The sequence below is a fragment of the Syngnathus typhle genome, linkage group LG7 (assembly GCF_033458585.1).
Source record: "Syngnathus typhle isolate RoL2023-S1 ecotype Sweden linkage group LG7, RoL_Styp_1.0, whole genome shotgun sequence".
Taxonomy (NCBI): domain Eukaryota; kingdom Metazoa; phylum Chordata; class Actinopteri; order Syngnathiformes; family Syngnathidae; genus Syngnathus; species Syngnathus typhle.
Genome location: NC_083744.1, coordinates 14,186,991 through 14,205,690, shown reverse-complemented (window position 1 = coordinate 14,205,690; position 18,700 = coordinate 14,186,991). Strand labels below are relative to the sequence as shown.

Below are 18,700 nucleotides of genomic sequence, written 5' to 3'. Positions count from 1 at the left end.
TCAAACTGCCTCCTAAATAACAATGTCAAAATGATGCGGCGTTGGACCTGAACGTTTTGTAACCAGTGTTCCTTCCTCAGCCTCTGTGAAACTGGACATGCCTTCGACGTGTGTGTCGCCTGAGAGTCGGGCAAGACAGCAGTATGCCAATATATTGATGAAGAACCGGCAGGTATAAAACCAGTTTGGACAAAGACACCGAATTGGACGATCTGAGAAATCCCACCCCAACCCAACTCAAGTGTTACATGAATCGACAAGTCAGCGTAAAGGACAGAAATCAGTCGTATATATTGGATATATTTTGCTATGTGGGCACCCTTTAGCCAACCAACACTGTCCCTTTGTCCATTAATGTTCTGTATTGTGCAAAACAAGAACTGTCAGATGTGACACATCCAATTCCATTTAATAAAGTCTTTTCTAGGAATGTAGCAATTTTGAGTGGTAACGGAACTTATTACATCGACCAACCATCTACAATGGCGAATTATAACGTTGGTTCAGTCGTGGTTCAAACAATTACTGTGATTTTTTGTTGTATAAAAAAATGCTGGAACAAGTTGGACGATTTAAACGTTGGTAGAAATGATAAATGCAGTTCATATGTAAAGGTCATAAGTCATGTTTAGGTTGATATTTAAATTTCCCCATCAAGCGGAATATGACACTCCTAACTTTTTGTCAGTAGTGTATTCCATCATTTAAAAAAAATAATTGAAACAATCATGGTAAAAATGTCCAGGTGTCCCCAAACAATAACCAGTATGATTAAAACTGACAAAAACAAATTCTGGTCTTCTTTTCTGGGACGTCACGTGACAAAAATGTTTGTATGTAAATTTGCCCCCCACGAAAATATGGTATCTTCCACAACGTTCTTTAAGTGAAGGTCCGGGAAAACCCATTAAGAGTGACGACGCAATGACCCGCCTCATGATGACAACTGCGCTAGCCGACGAAGTTGTCTCGTCGTCTTTCTACCTGTGACACAGCAGGTGAGCAAAGTAACTAAGCGCGTTCTAGTACGCCACCGGTGTTAATGAGAGCAAACCACAACGCAAAAACCCAACCGCCATACTACCTTGGCAAATGTATGTGTACATTGGTACCTTCCTTCCCCCCTTGAAAAAAAACGTGACGTTTTAAATGACGTCACTCGGTAGAGGGAACTAGTAATTTATATGTATAGACTCGTGTGACAATAAAGCCATCAATACCAATGACCTCATGACGCGTCTGAGATTTTCGTGTTTGCCTGTTTACTTGCAATTGTAAAAATTGGAGAGAAAAAAAGACAAAAATAAAAAATCGGGTTACAGAAAGTAAGACTTTTTTTTTTTTTTTTTTTGGTTGATCATGTAAATGGTCACGAAAATTAGCTCGAATTTAGAGTTTCGGTACCGCGACGATCCAGCTCACTTTAGAAAGGTGTGGGTATGTACGTCATGCACCTCTGTTCTTATTCTTAGTTTTGTTTATGGAAAATGCATATCTTAACAAATTAGCTAGCTTTCAATCCAAAATGACTCGCAAAATTGTTTAATGAATCGTGAATGAATTTGAGAGCTTAGCTTCATTGTTGGGACGTATCACATGATGCAGGCTATTATTTTTTTGTTGCCATATCATTTGAGGAAGCTGGTGTGCAAATGACAACATCATGGTGTTTTTGTTGTTGTTGTTATTGAAAAAGTAGCATTTTGGCCCTACCTCAATCTGTCTATTCAGATTGAGAGGCGCCACCGGTGATCCTTTAACAGCAGTTAAGTAGCGGACCGTGGGGGTCCAAACGCTGCTGTGTAAGGATGAAGAAATTATTCAAGTTCCCGAGATGGAAGTCATCAGTTGATGCATGTGATTGCACTTCCGTAACCACAAATGCCAGTGATATAAGAGAAAATGAGATGGGCAAGTTTCACAAGGCAGCCTGGCAGGGTGATATGGCCAAACTGGAGCAGCTTGTCAAAAATGTTGATATCAATCAGCTTGACAAAGACAACAGGTCAGTGTGGGTAGAAGACAGAATGCTTGGTTTAAAAAAATAAAAATAAACATAAAAAATATATATATATATCTTTCTCTCCTGTTATAGAACAGCACTTCACCTTGCTTGCACCCGTGGAAATGTCGAGGTGGTGAAATTCCTGATCAAGAAAAATGCCCAGGTCAATTTGTCTGACAAACAAAATAAAACTCCTTTAATTAAGGTAAGCCTGGATAGACTTGTAATACGTTTCGTGACTTTGTGGTTTTCTTTCCCCTGATGTGACTTGTTCATTTTCTCAGGCAGTGCAGGAACAACATGATCTGTGCGCCAACGTTCTCCTTGAAAACAAAGCCGACCCCAACCTGGTGGATTCTGATGGAAACACAGCTTTACATCTGGCCTCCGGCATCCCGTCACTCTCTGTCATCACCTTGCTCGTGAAGCACGGCGGTGACATCAACGTCAAAAATCGGGTGAGCACTTTCTCCTTCAGCGGCAGCCCAATTCAAATGGAAATTTGACATCCATCGTGGTCATTGGCAGTCATTCGCACATACCCGAGTCATTAGTTGTTACATGTATTAAATTCTGGCGCTATTTTCAGGAGGGCATTTCACCCCTGACTGTGGCAGTCCAAGAGGACCACAAAGAAGTGGCAGAGTTTCTGCTGAAGAAAGGTGCCAATGTTAATATTGTGGACAGACATCGGAGGTCGGAAAGCAGTGACACGCTTCTTATTTCAATGAGCCCATCTTGTCAAGTGACTTTGCGTCTCCAAACAAACACACAGGTCGCCGTTAATGTTGGCCGCGGCTAACGGACACTTCGACATGGTGCGACTGCTCCTAAAATATAAAGCCAACATTGAACTAAAAGATAGCCGAGGACAGTCAGCTGAGAACTACGGCGAGTTGGAATATCATGACACGTAGGTTGATCTTGCGGGGGGGGGGGGGGGTTGTTTGTTTTTTTAAATCATCTGTCATGGCACAATCATGGTGACGTTTCATTTTGTTCTCTAGCTGTAGCGTCCTCATTACTGAGCACAGGAGGAGACCGCCCACCTCCCTCCTGGTCTCGCCAAGCCCAAGTAAAAGGAGGTCCAAATCCCTGGAACGTATCTCGATTAAAGATGGTATGTATTTAGTGAAGCTCACCTGTGTTGCAAAAACAACTTTATGTTTTGTGTTCACTCCTGCAGTTGGAAGCGTTGAACGACGAAGTTCTACAGGTGGACACAAAGGGGAACTGAAACGGAAAAATGTAGGCCCAAACAAGAAGAATTGATATTGCTGTATTTTGGTGATTCAAATTTATTTTTGTGTGTGTGTGTGACCAGAGTGAAATGAGGCACTTGGTGAAGTTTTCGACCCTATTGGATAAAGGAAAAACTGAAAAGTTTGGTGAGTGGAGAATCACAAGTCACAATAGCCAAAGCATGCGTGATTGTCTTGAACATGTCTTTGCTTCTCTCACAGACAACGAAGAAACGGGTTCAGGTGAGATTCGCTCGTCTTGTATAAAATATTTTTTCATTGTTTTGTGAAGTTCAGCCGAGCGTCATACTTGTCGTGTTCATTCGATTATACCTTATTTTTTGGATCAGAATGGGGTAAAGCCAGCAACGCCAGTAAAAGGGCTGTGCCCGAAGGACCGGTGGCTTCGCAGAACTCTGAAGAATTCGCGGAGTATCCTAGTTCCTCTATGGAAGCCAAGAGGTTTGAGGTGTTTCCAAAGGCAGCCGGAAGGAATCTCTCGGACAGGGTAAACTTGAGCCCACATCATTAAGATGATCTCACTGCTTTATATCAGCTCTTTAAAGTTTTTGGTGTCCCCTATCACATAAAGCACATCAGATCCTCTAAGTCAAAGTGGGCACGCTTACGGCATTTGCAATTGGCCCAAAACCACGTGCACGTGTTTGGCTGACTGTCATAAATCATGCAAATTGCATTTATTTATTTATATACCTCGTGTCGGAATATATTGGAAAAAAAGTCTCCTCCGTTGATAATGTCTATTTAAATCGCTCAAGCCAACATTTTGAGCATTTGCTGATAATGTAATTTAATTTTGGAAAAGTCAAGCAGTAGTGATTCACCCTTCTATTTGGGGAAAAAAAAGAAATTTGAGCGGAGGACCACAAGAAGACCATGTTCTCATTTTGGTAATGACCGACTTTGTTCCCAGGTTTGGACGTCACGAATGTCGAGTAGCTCGATTACATCTTTCCGTTGCGCTCAAGTAAAGCTAGTGTAAGCTCGTGTATTGAGATTGCTGACCTCTGACCTTCTCTTGTAGTGGCTTTTTCAGGGTGCCAAAGAGCCTTCTCAGAGTCTTCCAGTGAAAAATCCAAATACTGCTTTTGACCTTGTCGCCAGAAGATTAGAAGGACATGCAAGTGAGAAAGCTGAGAGTTCAGTGAGCTGCAAAGGCAGTTTATTGAGGAACAAGGAAATGTCAGGTCCACCTGACGCCTCTTCAAATTCAAAGAAGCCAACAGTAAGGTACGCACGTTTCGCACATTAAATTTGGCCCCACACTCCCAAAAGATGGCTGGAAAATGTATGTAGTTATTTTTCATTTCATTATTTATTCTTGTATATTTTATTTATTATATTATTATCTATTTTTATTTTCATTTCATTATTTATTGATTCAGTTTCTTTTATATTTTATTTTTCATTTAATTATTTATTCATTCTGTATTTCTTTTACTTTGATCTAAATCTCAATATTTCGTTAATTGAGATTCCCAAAAACGGGGGCAGTACGGCGCCTTAGTGGTTGGCACTTGTGAGGTTCAGGGCTTGTGAGGTTAGGGTTAGAAAATGAATGGTTGAATTTCAATTAGGATTTTTTTATTTATTTTTTTATCCCAAATCCGGCTAAAAATGCATTCACCAAATTTACTTTCGGGGTCGGGGGTCAAAGAAGCGTACAATGGCTCTTCCCAGCTTGACTTTGATGGCGAGCTTTGTGTTCCTTGTGTTTCCGTAGCAGACCACGGACCACATCACTGCTGCAGCGGTTCTCCTTAACAAGGAAACCGGACAAGCAAGCCGCAAAGAAGATTTCGCAAGTGGAATTAGTTAGCGAGGCTCACTCCAGCAGAGCCGTTACCCTCAACCGAGATCTTCCTGTAAACGACGACACTTTGAGTGATTGCTCGGAGGATGAAGGAAGGTAGATATGCAAAATGACTTTTGCTGAGATGAACGTGACACAATTCTACAATAAATTTCTGTTTGTTGGCAACAGGTCGCAATCCAAACAAAAGATGAAGAAACAGGTAAGCAATGGAATGTTTTTTTCAAATACACTTTGTGGTGCGGAAAGTGAATTCAGTTAACATGTTCTGTTCCAAATCCAGCGCATTGATGAAATGGAGATCTCCGAAGAACTTGATGAGATCACGTCCTCATCGGATGGGACTCTGGAGGAAGGTGAGTTCCCACACCCCCTTCTGAACTAGAAGGCATCGTCTCTAATAAATTTTCGTTCTAACACCAAATTGTCACGGGTACATGATGTCATTGACTTCCTCGTATGCTCCACTTTTTTTTTTTTTGAGTGGATAACCAATTTAGGGTGAAGCTGGAAGACTTCGTGAGTCAACCGATCAAGCACCCCATTCTCAAATCCACAGACCATCACGGCTCCTCTGTCAAGGTGACCAAACTAAAAGAGGAGACGGCCCAGTTGAAGAGCAGAATGGAGGAGGCCAAAGACGACCATTGTGTCATGGAGCAAAAACGCATGCAGATGGAAGCCGAACTCGCCAACCTCAGGTAGAACCTCAATCGTCTTATGATCTTTGATCTTAGCTGAGCTTGCTTTTTATTTCTTCCGTCAACAGGTCGTCGTCAAAGCAACAGGAAGAAGACAGCCTCAATACCATCAGGATGGCCAAACTCAACAAAATCAAGGTGAGGAAGAAGCGTATCCAATTGTTGAAACGCTCTCGAAGATCTGGCGGCCATGTGACTTTTGTTTCATCCGCCCCAAGCTCGAAGAAGACCTCCGACAGGCCCATGTGCAGTTGTCTCAGGAACGCTGCACAAATGCACAACTGCAGCAAAAACTAAAGAGTCAGGACTGCAAGCAACAGACCATTGAAGAGGACTACAAAAGAACCAAACATAATGTGGTAATTTTCAACTCCTCCTCCTCCCCAAAAAAAACAACAAAAACAAAAAACATTCCCCATAAAAAGTATCCCAACAAATTTCCAGTCATCTGCAACCTTGAATCTTTTAGGAGCATCTAAGAACCGAGCTTGCGCACAGCAGCACCAAACAAAAGGACCTTTTTGAGGAGAACGAAGCCCTCAAGGAGCAGCTGGAAAATCTTCGCCAAGATCTCCGACTCACCAGCGACAACCACGCCCAAAGCGTCTTGGAGTCGAACAACCTGATTACGGGGTTGAAGTGCGAAGTGACCCTCGCCAACGCCCGACTGGAAGCTCAGTGTAAGGCTTATAGCCTATTGGAAGCCAAGACTCTGCTCCAGGAGGAGGAACAGCAGCGACTGAAAGACAAACTTGCAAGTCAGTAAACACCATAGCTCGCCCGTACTGTAAAAGCATTGACCGATTTTTACGAATCCGCCTAAATGGATCTCCCCAGGTGAGATGGCCATTCAACGAGAAGCCTTCAACAAACTGTCCCAGAAGCTGTCCAAGGCCAAGGCGCGCCAGGAGGCCACGCAGGAGCTGCTGAGCAAATCTCAAAGCGAAGGTGCCATGCTACAGCAAAAGTTGGACGAGACCCAAAAATTGTGTGTCGCAAAGGACATCGCCATGTCGGACGCCCAAAAGTGTTCCAGTGAAATTTTGGCCAAGCTGCGCTCAGACTGCGAAGACAGAGTCCAACTGGTGCAGGACAGGAATCAGGATCTCACCGCCGAACTTCGAGAATATATCCACCAATTACAGGAGGAGAAAAAAGATAAAGAGGTAAGGTCATCTTATCACGTTTGGCATGATTTCACGGGTGGCCGATCGCTGTCTAAACGTCGTCTCCGCCGCTCCAGGCGAGTCTGAAGCAGTTGCAGGCCGAGTTTGCCGACTTACTGGTGAAAGTGTCAAAGTGTGAAACTTCTCGAGAGCACCACGAGCGATATCACGTCGAAGCGGAGGAAGACAAAGCGCGACTGCACAAAGAGGTGGACAAGCTTCAACGAAAGGTATTCAATGTCAATACTCTTTTTTTTTTTTCCCCTGGTGCCGGTGGTGTCGCTAAAACGGACACATTCGAAATATGAAAAGTGATGCATTTAAAAAAACAAAACAAAAACATTGCTGTTAAGGCTCGCACTTTGTCGCCTAGTTGGAGGAACGAGAATGCCATTGGAAAATGTCCGTCAAACAGCTGGAAGAAGTCGTGCACCGGTACTGGACAACGCCACACAGTCGTGTCAGCAGATTTTTGACATTCTTCTAACATTTCCTCATTTGAATGCATCCAGGCAACGAGCTCTACTTAAAGGCGCTAAGAGGAAATTGGGAGATCACAAAGCAAGTGAAATCATGAGGGATAAGGTTTGTTTCCCCGATGGATACGTTGCGTCACCTCCGGACAACTTCTCGTGCCTCACATTTGCCGTTTTCTCCCACACCAGGTGAACGAGCTGCAAGCCGAGCTGAGGAGGCAAATGTCCTTCCGCGGCCTCCTGGAGAAAAATAAGAGCCAGTTGGAGGACGAGGTGCAGAGCCTGCGACGCCAAGTGGAGATGAACACGGTGGAGCACAGGAATGCGGAACAGTACCAGCAGGAAATCGAGGAGAGGGCCCGACAGGAAATACAGAAAAAAATCTACGAAGTCAACCTCTTCTTACAGGTAGGATGACGCCCAGGCCACGGCAAAAAGACCAGACAAAGTCAGCTTTCGGTTTGATCTTCTCCCCTCAGTTGCAGGCAGCGACGCAGGAGGCGCAGGACCAGATTAAAGCCGTCACCGAAGTCAGCCTGCGCTCCAAGATCCAAGAACTGGAAGAAGAACTGAAACAATCTCACAGCATCCAGCACGACACCAACGCCCAGAGAGACGCCTTGCACAAAGAGCTGAAGCGCTACCGGCAGATGCACAGAGAAGAGCGTTGGCTGCGCAAGTCCCTCAGCAACGACCTCAGAAGGTAAAAGTTTTTTTTTTTTTTATTCCCAATGATCGTCACACACACATCTGGGTGGGGTGAAATTAGTCCTCTGCATTTAACCCATCCCCATCGGATTTTGATCCATCCCCTGGGGGAGAGGGGCGCAGTGAGCAGCAGCGGTGCCGCGCTCGGGAATCATTTGGTGATCTAACCCCCCAATTCCAACCCTTAATGTTGAGTGCCAAGCAGGGAGGCAATGGGTCCCATTTTTATAGTCTTTAGTATGACCCGGCCAGGGTTTGAACCCACAACCTTCCAGTCTCAGGGCAGACACTCTACCACTAGGTCACTGAGCTGGTTCTTATAGGAATAGGAATATTCTTCCTATTCTTGTGCCTAACACCAACCTTGTCATACTTTGGCCTTGGCTGTGGCTCCTTCAAACTCTGATATCCCCCTTCGTTAACGTTCACTGTCAAACAAAACATAAAATGACACACGGTTTATTTCAAACAACTGTAAAGCTTTGTCTTGGAAACGTTTGCTTAGCTTAAAACAGACCTGAGCAACACATGTAGATGGACAATTTCACAATTCAATTAATTATCCTTTGCCCACAAAAAAACCAAAAACAAAAAAACGCGACTTACTTCAAGCGTATGTATCTGTACGGTTCTGGTATACTGCCCCCATGTGGCCATTATTCCTCACTGCACTTTGTGACCCTTCACTATACAGTTAAAAAAAGAAACTTTTTTCTTGCCCCAAAGTTGAATGCTCGTGCTTGCCTTTGAAAATAAGATGCGTGTGGTTTTGTGGTGAACAACAAATGATGCGCATCTGTGTGTGTGTTTTGTACTGAAGAAATGAAAGGCGAGTAAAAGGTCCAGTCTCCTTCACTTCGATCCCCAGTATGTACGTCAGTGTCAGTTGAGCAGGCGAGTGTAAAGAACACTTGGAGGAAATAAACTCTTGTTTTGCTTCGATTTCAGCGCTAAGCGGTGAAAACGGAACAAACAGACTTACGCAAATCCAAGTAGATGAGCAAAGGTGTGAGCACTTTGAATTGCTTTCACAACTTGAGTTTGGCAGGCCATGCATGTCATGTGGCCAACATCTCATGCACTCACTCATCCCTGTCCTCAGCCAAAGCGATTGAATGGGGATGGATTTGATGTGATGGACCGTTACCAAAGCGAAGCAGCTGAGCTTCAGGGGTCCTGAAGAACAACCACGAGGAAACAAGTTGAGGTCGACGCGATGGACAAGTTGACAAGCGGACGACTTGAGCTCACTTGAGGGCTTGCCGCCCTGGATGGATGGATGGATGGATGGATGGATGGATGGATGGATGGATGGATGGATGGATGGACGAACGGATGGATGGATGGACGGATGGATGGATGGATGGATGGATGGATGGATGGATGGATGGATGGATGGATGGATGGACGGACGGACGGACGGATGGATGGATGGATTTGATATGCGCCATCACAAGGGGAAATGTTTGCCTTGGTTTTAGTGTTAGACTTTATTTTTGTAGGGACAAGGGAATGCAACTAGTGTTAGACTTTATTTTTGTAGGGACAAGGGAATGCAACTGACTTTGATATTTCTGCATTTATATATCTTGCCATTTACCGCTCTGTTTGTCCTTTGTGGTTGTTTTGTTACTTTTGCGCTACATAGCTTGTATTAGAAAGTCACTATGTCAAGAGAGAGAAATCTTGTCAATGAGCAGAAAGTTGTAAATAAATGAATGCAACAGCCTGAACTGGAGGATAGATATTCTGCGGGTTTTTTTGTTGTTGTTGTTTTTTTTTATGGCGTAGTTCAACTCTTATTTGTGATCAGTTTGAACCAATTACGTATTGAATCAAACCAATTCCACTGACAGGTGGCCTGCATGCGGTCGGCCAAGTGATGGTCGGCCAAAAGGGCGCCACTGTGGTCTTTGCGGCCCTCCAGAAGACGGATGCAGATACAAACGTGTGCAAGGTCGGCGCGGACCAGTCGGCCGGCTACCCCTTGACGGTGACCAGGGCCGGGGCCGCCTAGTAAGTAAAAACAAGCAAGCAATGGTTCACCCAGGGCGCAAAAAACAGGACTGCCTCTGGAAAAGAGGGATGGAATTCAAACACGCTCCGTTGATTAACCTTACTCGTGTTCTTACTCGTGTTCTTGGTTGTCTTTGTGCCCTAAACCCGGTTTAAGGTGTGAGCGAGCTATTCTGTTGCGTATACAGCTGAAGCCAAGATTTACAAGGCACTTGAACGTGACACAGGAGAAGCGATGGTTTCCTGGTTTGTGATTGGATATCAGGCTGTCACTGCTGAGCACATGTCAGTCGATAGTAGCCAATCACCTTGCTTGTTCTTGGCACGTGCACCGGCCGGCCGATGCTAAGCAGCTGTGTCGGAGGGGAGAAAGAGGAAGCTCAGGCCAGGCAGACTCCAGCAGCCGAGCTCGCCGGACCGGTGCGATGGACCCCAGCGACGACGTTGGGACGGAGAGACACCGGGCATCCTTCTGCGTGCCCATTCCAGACGCATCCTCGGCTAAGAATGAACAGGAGAAGCTGTCAGGGGTGGTGAAAAACGTCCACCGAAAGCTCCGCAGGAAATACAGAGAAGGTGAGGCCCGCTTCGTCTGCGTTTGGACAATCGAAGGCTGGCTAGCTTCTCAAAACGACGCACAAACTCTCTTAGTCCAACTTTGGAATGATGTGACATGTTATCGTGTGTGTGATTTGAAGTATCGGCTGTCGTCGACTCTAGGCTACGGTTTTTGTTTTGATTGGTTTGGTTTGGTTTGGGTTGGTTTGGTTTGGTTTTCCACCGAGGGAGGCCAGCGAAAGCATTGACAAGTCAATGAAACCGAAGCAGGCTTGCTAACGTTTGTGCTTAAGCGTGACTTGACGCTGCAATGATCGGCAGCACTTCAACAACTTGCTTCGTAGGCCTCGATTGAAGCGGATTGAACCATCCCTTCTTGTTTTGGGGTCAAGTATGGCTAGCGATTGAATCGTCTTTAAAATGTTCCGACAGGATACTGGCCATTTAATTAGACCAATGTTAAACTTGAGCAAACACTTATTAGTCTGGACAAATATCTGTTGAAGAACAAATAAAAGCACTTTTGAATTGCCTTCCTTCTGCTCTTCATTTGATGAATCCTACTTTCTGCCTTCAATGTTGTTTATTCCTTTTCCCCATCAATTCCCGTGGGCGACTTGCGACTTGGAAAATGCCCTGGATTTTGCAACCTTTGTCCCGAGCAGCCCACGTCGCTTCTGTCATCACGCCTCTACCTTTTGCTTTCCTTGACAGTGGGCGACTTTGACAAGATCTGGCGCGAGCACTGCGAGGATGAGCAAACGCTGAGCGAGTACGCCGTCGCCATGAAGAACCTCGCCGACAATCATTGGGCTGTCAACTGCGAAAAGGAAGGACGCATCGATTGGTGTCATAGGTGAGACTTACTATTAAGGCCGATTGGCAACCTACTTACTTGGCCCACAGTTTAAAAATAATAAGCAATTTGAATTTGTTGGTTATTGAAAAGAACGCTATCGTTAAAAACGCTGCTTGTTGTCTCGGCAGTGTCTGCCAGGAGTATTTTCGAGACGGTGGCATGAAAAGAATGTTGGAGAAAGATGAGAAAAGTGCCTCCTTCTCCGCCGGTTCGACTGAAGCGCCTGCGAGTGGACGGCCGTCTTCTTCTATCCAAAGGTAAGACGAGTTCTGTGTGCAAAAGCTTGCGTTTTTTTTGACACGAGTCCAGCGCGCCCTGCATTTGCATATTTCGGTGCTCTGTTCTAAAATGGCGGCCATGTCCCAGCTTAAAAGAAAGTAGTAAACATTTGACACATTGTTTGGGAGACTTGAGATATTTGTATGCCGGGGAAGAGACAGTGCAAATGTTTTGAAAGAGAAGGTGGTGGTGTGCGTTGCAGTCCAGGCGGTGCTCATGTGGGGAAGATTCGGCTCCTGGATGTGGGCAGCTGCTTTAACCCTTTCAAAAAGTTTGACGGGTTCCTCACGGTCGGTATTGACATTGTGCCTGCGGTGGAGGTGAGGGCGTCTTTTCAAGTCATTTCTCCGTCACGATGCTTGTCCCGATGACGCTGACGTCTCTGCATGCTCTCCTTTGTCTTCAGAGCGTGTACAAGTGCGACTTCCTCAACCTTCAGCTCCAGAGGCCGCTTCAGCTGACGGGCGAGGCGGTGGAGGCCTTCCTTCGCCACCTGCACAGCCCCATCGACGCCCTGCCGGGCCGCCTCTTCCACGTGGTGGTCTTCTCCCTGCTCCTGTCTTATTTCCCGTCACCCTACCAGCGCTGGATCTGCTGCAAGAAAGCCCACGAGCTGCTGGAGCTGCACGGCCTCTTGCTCATCATCACGCCCGACTCCTCCCACCAAAACCGCCACGCCCTCATGATGCGCAGCTGGCGCGTGGCGGTGGAGTCGCTGGGCTTCAAGCGCTACAAGTACGTCAAGTACGCCCACATGCACCTCATCGCCTTCCGCAAGGTGTCGCTGGCCACCAGCAGCGACCTGGTGTCGCGCAACTACCCCGAGATGCTCTACATCCCCCAGGACTTCCACCCTGCCGAGGAGGACGAGGGCGGCGAGGCGCAGGCCCGCTCCGACATGGACGACGAGCAGCTGGCTTGGGCCTTCGCCGAGCTGCCCGACGCCTGTGACTCGGATTCCGGCGAGAGCCAGAGCGGCTCGCTGCCCGGCTTCCAGGAGCTGGAGGACCCCATCCTGCTCCAGACCTAGACCCCCCCACACTCTTGTTGCGCTTCAACTGCTGCGCTGCCAAACGTAAACCTGCTGCATTCTCCTCGCCCTTCCCTTCCTTTCCCCTCAAACCACTTGCACAGTGTGAAAGAGATATGTTTACGCAATATTTTCTGAGAACACCCTCGCTCGACATATATTTTGATAAATAGATTGACTTTTTCTAAGAGTTGGAAAGCGAGCGCCCCAAATATATCAACGCCTCCCGCTATCTTGACGTCCAGCATCATCTTCCGGCGCGTCCTCGTGCTGACAGAGCGTGGACGTCGAGCCGCTTTTTAGCAAGAAAAAAAATAAAAAGACAACCTGAGCAGTATGACGGTCAGTGAAGAGACTGAAGAAGAGGACATTGACGGGCGAGCTGGAAAATGTTAAGCGCACTCTTCTCAAAGACATTGGTGTTGCCCGGTTATTTAAACCCATATTTGCATCCTTAACAAAAAATGTGGTATTTGTAGCATTGTAGGATCATGTAACTGGAGTATTCTACTAATGTGACGTAAGTGTGTTGCTCATTGTGTACTCAAGGTACTAATGTTTTGAAGTAGTCCTGTTTTTGGGAGAGCCTATATCGCTTACTTTTCGTATCTTAGTTTTTGGTTTTTAAGCAGAGAAATGATACAAATGTGTTGCTGCCAAATAGACTCGGTGATTGCAGTAACTTTGCGGATGTAAATCGAGCGTAAGCAACCAATGAGCAAGATCCAGCCAGCCGTTTGATTTCAAAACCCAACTCAAACCACATTTCAAGCACAAATGCTCACGATAGAACAAAAGTGTACGCAAAAAGGTTGCTCATTCTGGTCGGAAGTGTCCTGCTCCCTCAGACTGAAACTTCACCTGAACTGAAAACGTTTGCACTAGTTGAACCTCTGAAACAGGTTTGAGATGATTTTTTTTTTTTTTTTTTTTTTAAACCTTTAACGCAATAGATGCTGCTGAGGTTTTTAAGCTAATAGTTAACAATTGTGTTTGTTGGGTTTGTGCGTGTGAATGACGGCGTCCTGGCACTTTATCTCATTGATCCCAAAGGCCGTCGCAAATTGACCTATTTTCTTACAATGACCAGCAAGATGAGAAAGCGGCACGTCTGGAAATGCTTTTAGATACCATCACACTCTTAAAAATGTCACACTTGGACAGCACACAAAAGTTATTCTTTTCATCTAATACATGTTCATACGGCTTCTGTTTCTGAATAGAGCATCACTCAAAGTCAGTGGTAGTGTTATGACGTGGTGCGGTAGTCTTCCAGTCTTTCCTTGAGACTCATTTGCATGGTTTATAATCATCAAACATTTTCAACAGTTTAGAACAGTGGTTCTTAACCTGGGTTCGATCGAACCTAGGGGTTCAGGGGGTCGGTCTCAGGGGGTTCGTTCGGCAGGAGGTCCGAACACACCTGAATATCGCAGAAGTCGCACTGATTTGCTGGTATGTAAGTTGTTGTGAGTTGATGCATGGTGTTGGTTTTGTTCTTTGTACACGGCTCATTTTGTGCAGCAGTGATAAACATCTGTCTTGAATTTGAAAGAAAAAAAAAAAATTATTTAAAAAAAAAAAAATATATATATATATATATATATTTTTTTTTTCAGTAAAGAGGGGTTCAGTGAAGAACTGGTGGGGTTCGGTACTGCTAACAAGGTTAAGAACCACTGGTATAGAACAATGTGTGATTCTTGTACGGTTGTGTCTTTTATAAATGAATGTAAGTGGAAGGTGTCTGTGTTTTCTTATGGAGCAAATTATCCAAACCAATTTGTACTGTACATTTTTAAACTTAATCAGCTAATCATACACCTTAGTGTACTAGCTTCGCTGAAATGCACTATATTGCATTTTTAATGTAAGATAGACTCTGAACAATGACTCAAAAGTAGCCGTTTTAGAAAGATAGGACATCTTAACACAATTGTGTTGTTTTTAGAACGGAAATGTATCATTTATACACAATTCTGTTGCCGTTTGGTGAAACTTTACTTTTTTAAAACCTCTGAGAGTTTACCAATTTAAAGCAACTCTTGGGACTTAATAATGTTGATGACGAAAAAATAGTAGCGCTTTCTTCGGAACATTTTGGTGCTTCGCACTTTCCGTAGACAGGGCTCATTCGTCAATCATGGCGTTTTGAAAACTTTCGACGCGTCGGAAGTTCCTGAACTGAAATGTTCTTCACCAAAAGGGTACAGGTCCGGATCTTTCCAATTAGCCAAAGAAAATGCCACTCTCGTAACTTAACGACGATCGTTGTTATGCACGCTAACGTCAACCCGGGGAAAGATGGTAACTTCAGCTAGGCTAGCCACTTTTGCCAAGTTAGCAACGTAGCTAACATTTGGCTCTCTCGCGAGTTCATGTCCCTAAGCAAAGCGAAACGCCGTGTTGAAATACTAACGCGCCTGTTTCGAGCGTGAACGGATATATATTCATAATATGTGGCGTTTTCTGCGGTACTGCGTCAGCCACTGGCTACAAGCGGCGATGACCCGACTTGACGTTCAAGGGGAGGGGAGCGTGTGGTCTTCGGTCCGCTGCCTGGGCTACATGTCCGGCCTCAACCTGCTGGTGGCGCTGTGCCTGGGCCTCTTCGTCCGCTGGGAGGAGACGGCCGACTCCACGCTGCTGGTCATCTTCATCTTGGCTCTGCTCGTCCTGCCGCTGGCTGGCGGCTTGTACTGCTACTTGGGCACGGAGCGGCTCAGCCTCAGCCTCCTGCATCTTTGGTTCGGCTTCCTTCTGGGTCTCCTGTGCTTCGTCAACAGTCCTGAGCTGGAAGGCAACAGCAAGGAGCAGGTGGCCAACGGTCTGCTCCTGTCCAGCGTGTCCCTGAGGACTCTTTGGGCTCTGCTGGAGAGAATGCTGGGCTACGCCAGGCACCGACCCGCCTTCCTCACCTCGGCCGAGCGGCTTCAGCTGACGGGCTTCGCCGCCGCCAGTACGGCGCTGCTCCTCCACAAAGCCCTGAGCGTCACGGTGCTGGCCGTTGCCCTCTCCGCTGTGGTGGTAGCCCTCAGAATGAAAGCGATTCTGGCGTTGACCAACCTGGCGTGCTTTGTCGCAATCGGCGGCGACTTCTTCCTGGCGAGCCTAGGAGTCCGGACCAACGCCTTTGCCCTGGGATGCTTCTTCGGGCTGCTGGTGTGCGAGCCGCTGCTCGACGTCTACTTCAGCGGCCTCTCGGTGACCGAGCGTTGGCAGCCCTTCCTGCACCGGAGGGGCTTGTGGCGCCGCCTCACCCTGCTGCCTTTGCTGCTTCTGGAGGTCACCTTCGTCGTTCTGGCAGCACAGGTGCTGGGTCGCCTGGACCGCTGGTACCTGACCATCCCGGCGATGGCAGCATGCACGCTTTTCTGGGCCGTCTGCCACTTGGTGTTCTTCATCAGCCTGTGGGGCTTTCACAGCAAGCTCAGCGACTGCCAAAGAGTTTGCCTGAGCCAGGCTTGCGGGGGCAGCGGGCTGGATAAGATCATGGCCTCCAAGGGCATGAGGCACTTTTGCCTCATCTGTGAGCGCCTGCTGCGCTTCACGCTGGTGTCCACCGTCGCCCTCGGCGCTCTCTCCTGGCAGGTAAGCGGCAGCGGCTTTTATGTATCCGCATGTGATCCAGTTGACTTGTTTGAGAAGTTCGCTTGGCTGAGCTTTGTGTTTGTTGCACCCAGGCGTCCAGCAGCATCTTCTTGAGCACCTTCCTGCTGGTTCTCCCTCTGGAGTCTGTCTTTCACGGCCTGTTCCACGAGCTGGGCGGCAGCCTAGGAGGAACGTGTGTGGGCTACGCCATGGTCATACCCACCAACTACTGCAGGTACGTCGCATGCCACAGCAAATATTGCATTGTCAAACGTTTCACCCCTAAAACATAGACGACTCTCCAAGTGCTACAAACACATCACCCCAAAAATTCACACACACAACAATCCACATTAAAATGTCGCTCTGCAAAATGTTTTCCATGCAGCCCCGACGGGCAGCCTGTGCTGCTGCCCCCCGACCAGGTGCAGCACCTCAACCTGCGCTCCACGGCCATGCTGAGCAATATCCAGCGTTTCTTGGCCCAGCACCTCATCGAGACGTTCGGCTGCGACTACTCCACCGGCGGCATCACGCTGGAGGCGCTGCAGGCCAAGCTCAAGTCCTTCATGGATCTGCGCACAGCCGACGGGCCGCGCCACGACACCTACCTGCTTTTCTACAGCGGGCACACGCATCGCAGCGGGGAGTGGGCGCTGGCAGGTCTGTTGTATCATGATGTCACACTTAGGTCCGGGCGCCAAAGCTCGAGTCTTCTCGACTCGTTTTTCTTTGACTAATTTCAATCCAAGTTAACGGTTGTTCTTTGTCTCTTGAAGGCGGGGACACGCTCAGTCTGGACCAGCTGTTGGACTGGTGGAGGGAGAAGAACGGCACCTTCCCCTCCCGCCTCATCCTGGTGCTGGACTGCGACCACTCGTCGGCCATGGTGAAGGCAGCGCGGCGGGTTGAGGGCGTGCACGTGGCCGTGCAGGGCGCCACGCCGTCTCGGCTCGCCGAACTGCAGCGGGGGGACTTCCTGTCGCACTGGGTGGCGTACAACTGCGACGGGGACGGCGGCGTCCCGTGGTCGCGGCGGGGTGGGGCGCCGCCGGCCGTCTACGGCGTGTCCCGCCGCTGGGGCGACTACGTGTTGCACCTGCCCACCGGCGATGACCTCACTGACCACTGGAGGGCCTACTTCCCCCGGGTCACCTACCCGCTGGTCCGCCTGGCCTTGTGGTGCGGTGGGCTCAGCCTGCTGTGGCCCTGCAGCGCCTGCCTCAGGTGCCTCAAGAGGGTCAAGCTCAACTGGTTTCCTCCCGCCATTCTGGACACCGGACAAGGCTTCAAACTGGTCCGATCTTAGACAGGGAAACCGCCTACAGCCATCTTGTTACATCGGCAGCTTTTCTTCTTACCAACCGGCAGCCATTTTGTTACTGACCACAAAATATAACAGGGGCCCACTTCTTCTTGCCCAGTCAACAAAGATTCGCTCCAATTCAAAGTCAAGCAATGTAGAAAATCGTGCGAGTTGGAGGCTTGATGCTAGTTTGCACTCGTTTTGTTGTTGTTGTTTTTTGTACGTGTTTACAGTGTTTAGCAAATGTATTGGACCAGAAAACACCATCCGGCATCTTGCAGCGCTTGAACTTTAATTTGCTGCCGTCATCAAGGCATAATAATGTGTTTTGCTATTTATTTCTCCTTCTTTTGAAAAGGAATAACTATATTTTAGCATTAAAAATATGATTGGTGTTCAAAAGCAAACAAAAATCGCACCAGTCACAGGTGCTGTGTGGCCTCAAGCTTGCATAGGCGGGTCCAATACATATGTCAAACATTAATTTTGCTCATATTTGTCAAATACAAATTCCCAATGTGCCTTTTCCAACTGTGATGACACCAAAGTGTTGCTGATCTTTGCACACATTTAAACGCCAAAGTGCTACGAAAACCTCAACCAGCCTTTTTAAAACAACTATTTTAAAAATATATTTCTAATATTGTATCCTTACACTTGATTAGCTCAGTGTTTCCCAGCCTTTTTTCATTCACGGGATATGTCATTGGAAAAAAGCTCGAGGCACACCAACAAAAATCTGTTAATTGTTACACCAGCTTCTATATTAAAATCAGTTATATTACAACAAAAGACAAAGTTCTATTCCCATATATATGTAGAGTCGAATAATTGAATACAAATAAATAATAAATATTCTTTAAATTGTATTTCTTTTGTAAATGAAAGTGACAGTTTTTGAAAAAACGGTTTTAGACAGTGTAAGGAATA

At 46.9% G+C, this 18,700-nt stretch overlaps 3 protein-coding genes across 3 annotated transcripts; all 3 read left to right on the top strand.

The window, feature by feature from the left end:
• Positions 1 to 1,808: 1,808 nt before the first annotated feature.
• LOC133156718 (ankyrin repeat domain-containing protein 26-like) lies at positions 1,809 to 8,130 on the top strand. Its single transcript, XM_061282637.1, has 25 exons — positions 1,809 to 2,005; positions 2,096 to 2,210; positions 2,290 to 2,463; positions 2,595 to 2,701; positions 2,781 to 2,918; positions 3,013 to 3,125; positions 3,192 to 3,253; positions 3,330 to 3,393; positions 3,469 to 3,489; positions 3,597 to 3,764; positions 4,181 to 4,197; positions 4,292 to 4,497; positions 4,991 to 5,176; positions 5,252 to 5,282; positions 5,364 to 5,436; positions 5,565 to 5,781; positions 5,850 to 5,919; positions 6,000 to 6,140; positions 6,251 to 6,539; positions 6,619 to 6,947; positions 7,025 to 7,177; positions 7,321 to 7,382; positions 7,460 to 7,532; positions 7,613 to 7,831; positions 7,903 to 8,130. Exons 1-25 carry the CDS (start codon positions 1,809 to 1,811, stop codon positions 8,128 to 8,130), a joined length of 3,453 nt encoding a protein of 1,150 aa, XP_061138621.1.
• Positions 8,131 to 10,478: 2,348 nt separating this feature from the next.
• On the top strand, positions 10,479 to 13,156 carry bmt2 (base methyltransferase of 25S rRNA 2 homolog). The gene is made up of 5 exons (XM_061283081.1): positions 10,479 to 10,723; positions 11,420 to 11,561; positions 11,693 to 11,821; positions 12,046 to 12,163; positions 12,250 to 13,156. Exons 1-5 carry the CDS (start codon positions 10,573 to 10,575, stop codon positions 12,871 to 12,873), a joined length of 1,164 nt encoding a protein of 387 aa, XP_061139065.1. The 5' UTR covers positions 10,479 to 10,572; the 3' UTR covers positions 12,874 to 13,156.
• Positions 13,157 to 14,975: 1,819 nt separating this feature from the next.
• On the top strand, positions 14,976 to 18,639 carry LOC133156940 (transmembrane protein 168-like). Its single transcript, XM_061283080.1, has 4 exons — positions 14,976 to 16,464; positions 16,557 to 16,699; positions 16,853 to 17,127; positions 17,244 to 18,639. The coding sequence occupies exons 1-4, from the start codon at positions 15,331 to 15,333 to the stop codon at positions 17,771 to 17,773; spliced, it is 2,082 nt and encodes a 693-aa protein (XP_061139064.1). The 5' UTR covers positions 14,976 to 15,330; the 3' UTR covers positions 17,774 to 18,639.
• The last annotated feature ends 61 nt before the right edge of the window (positions 18,640 to 18,700 follow it).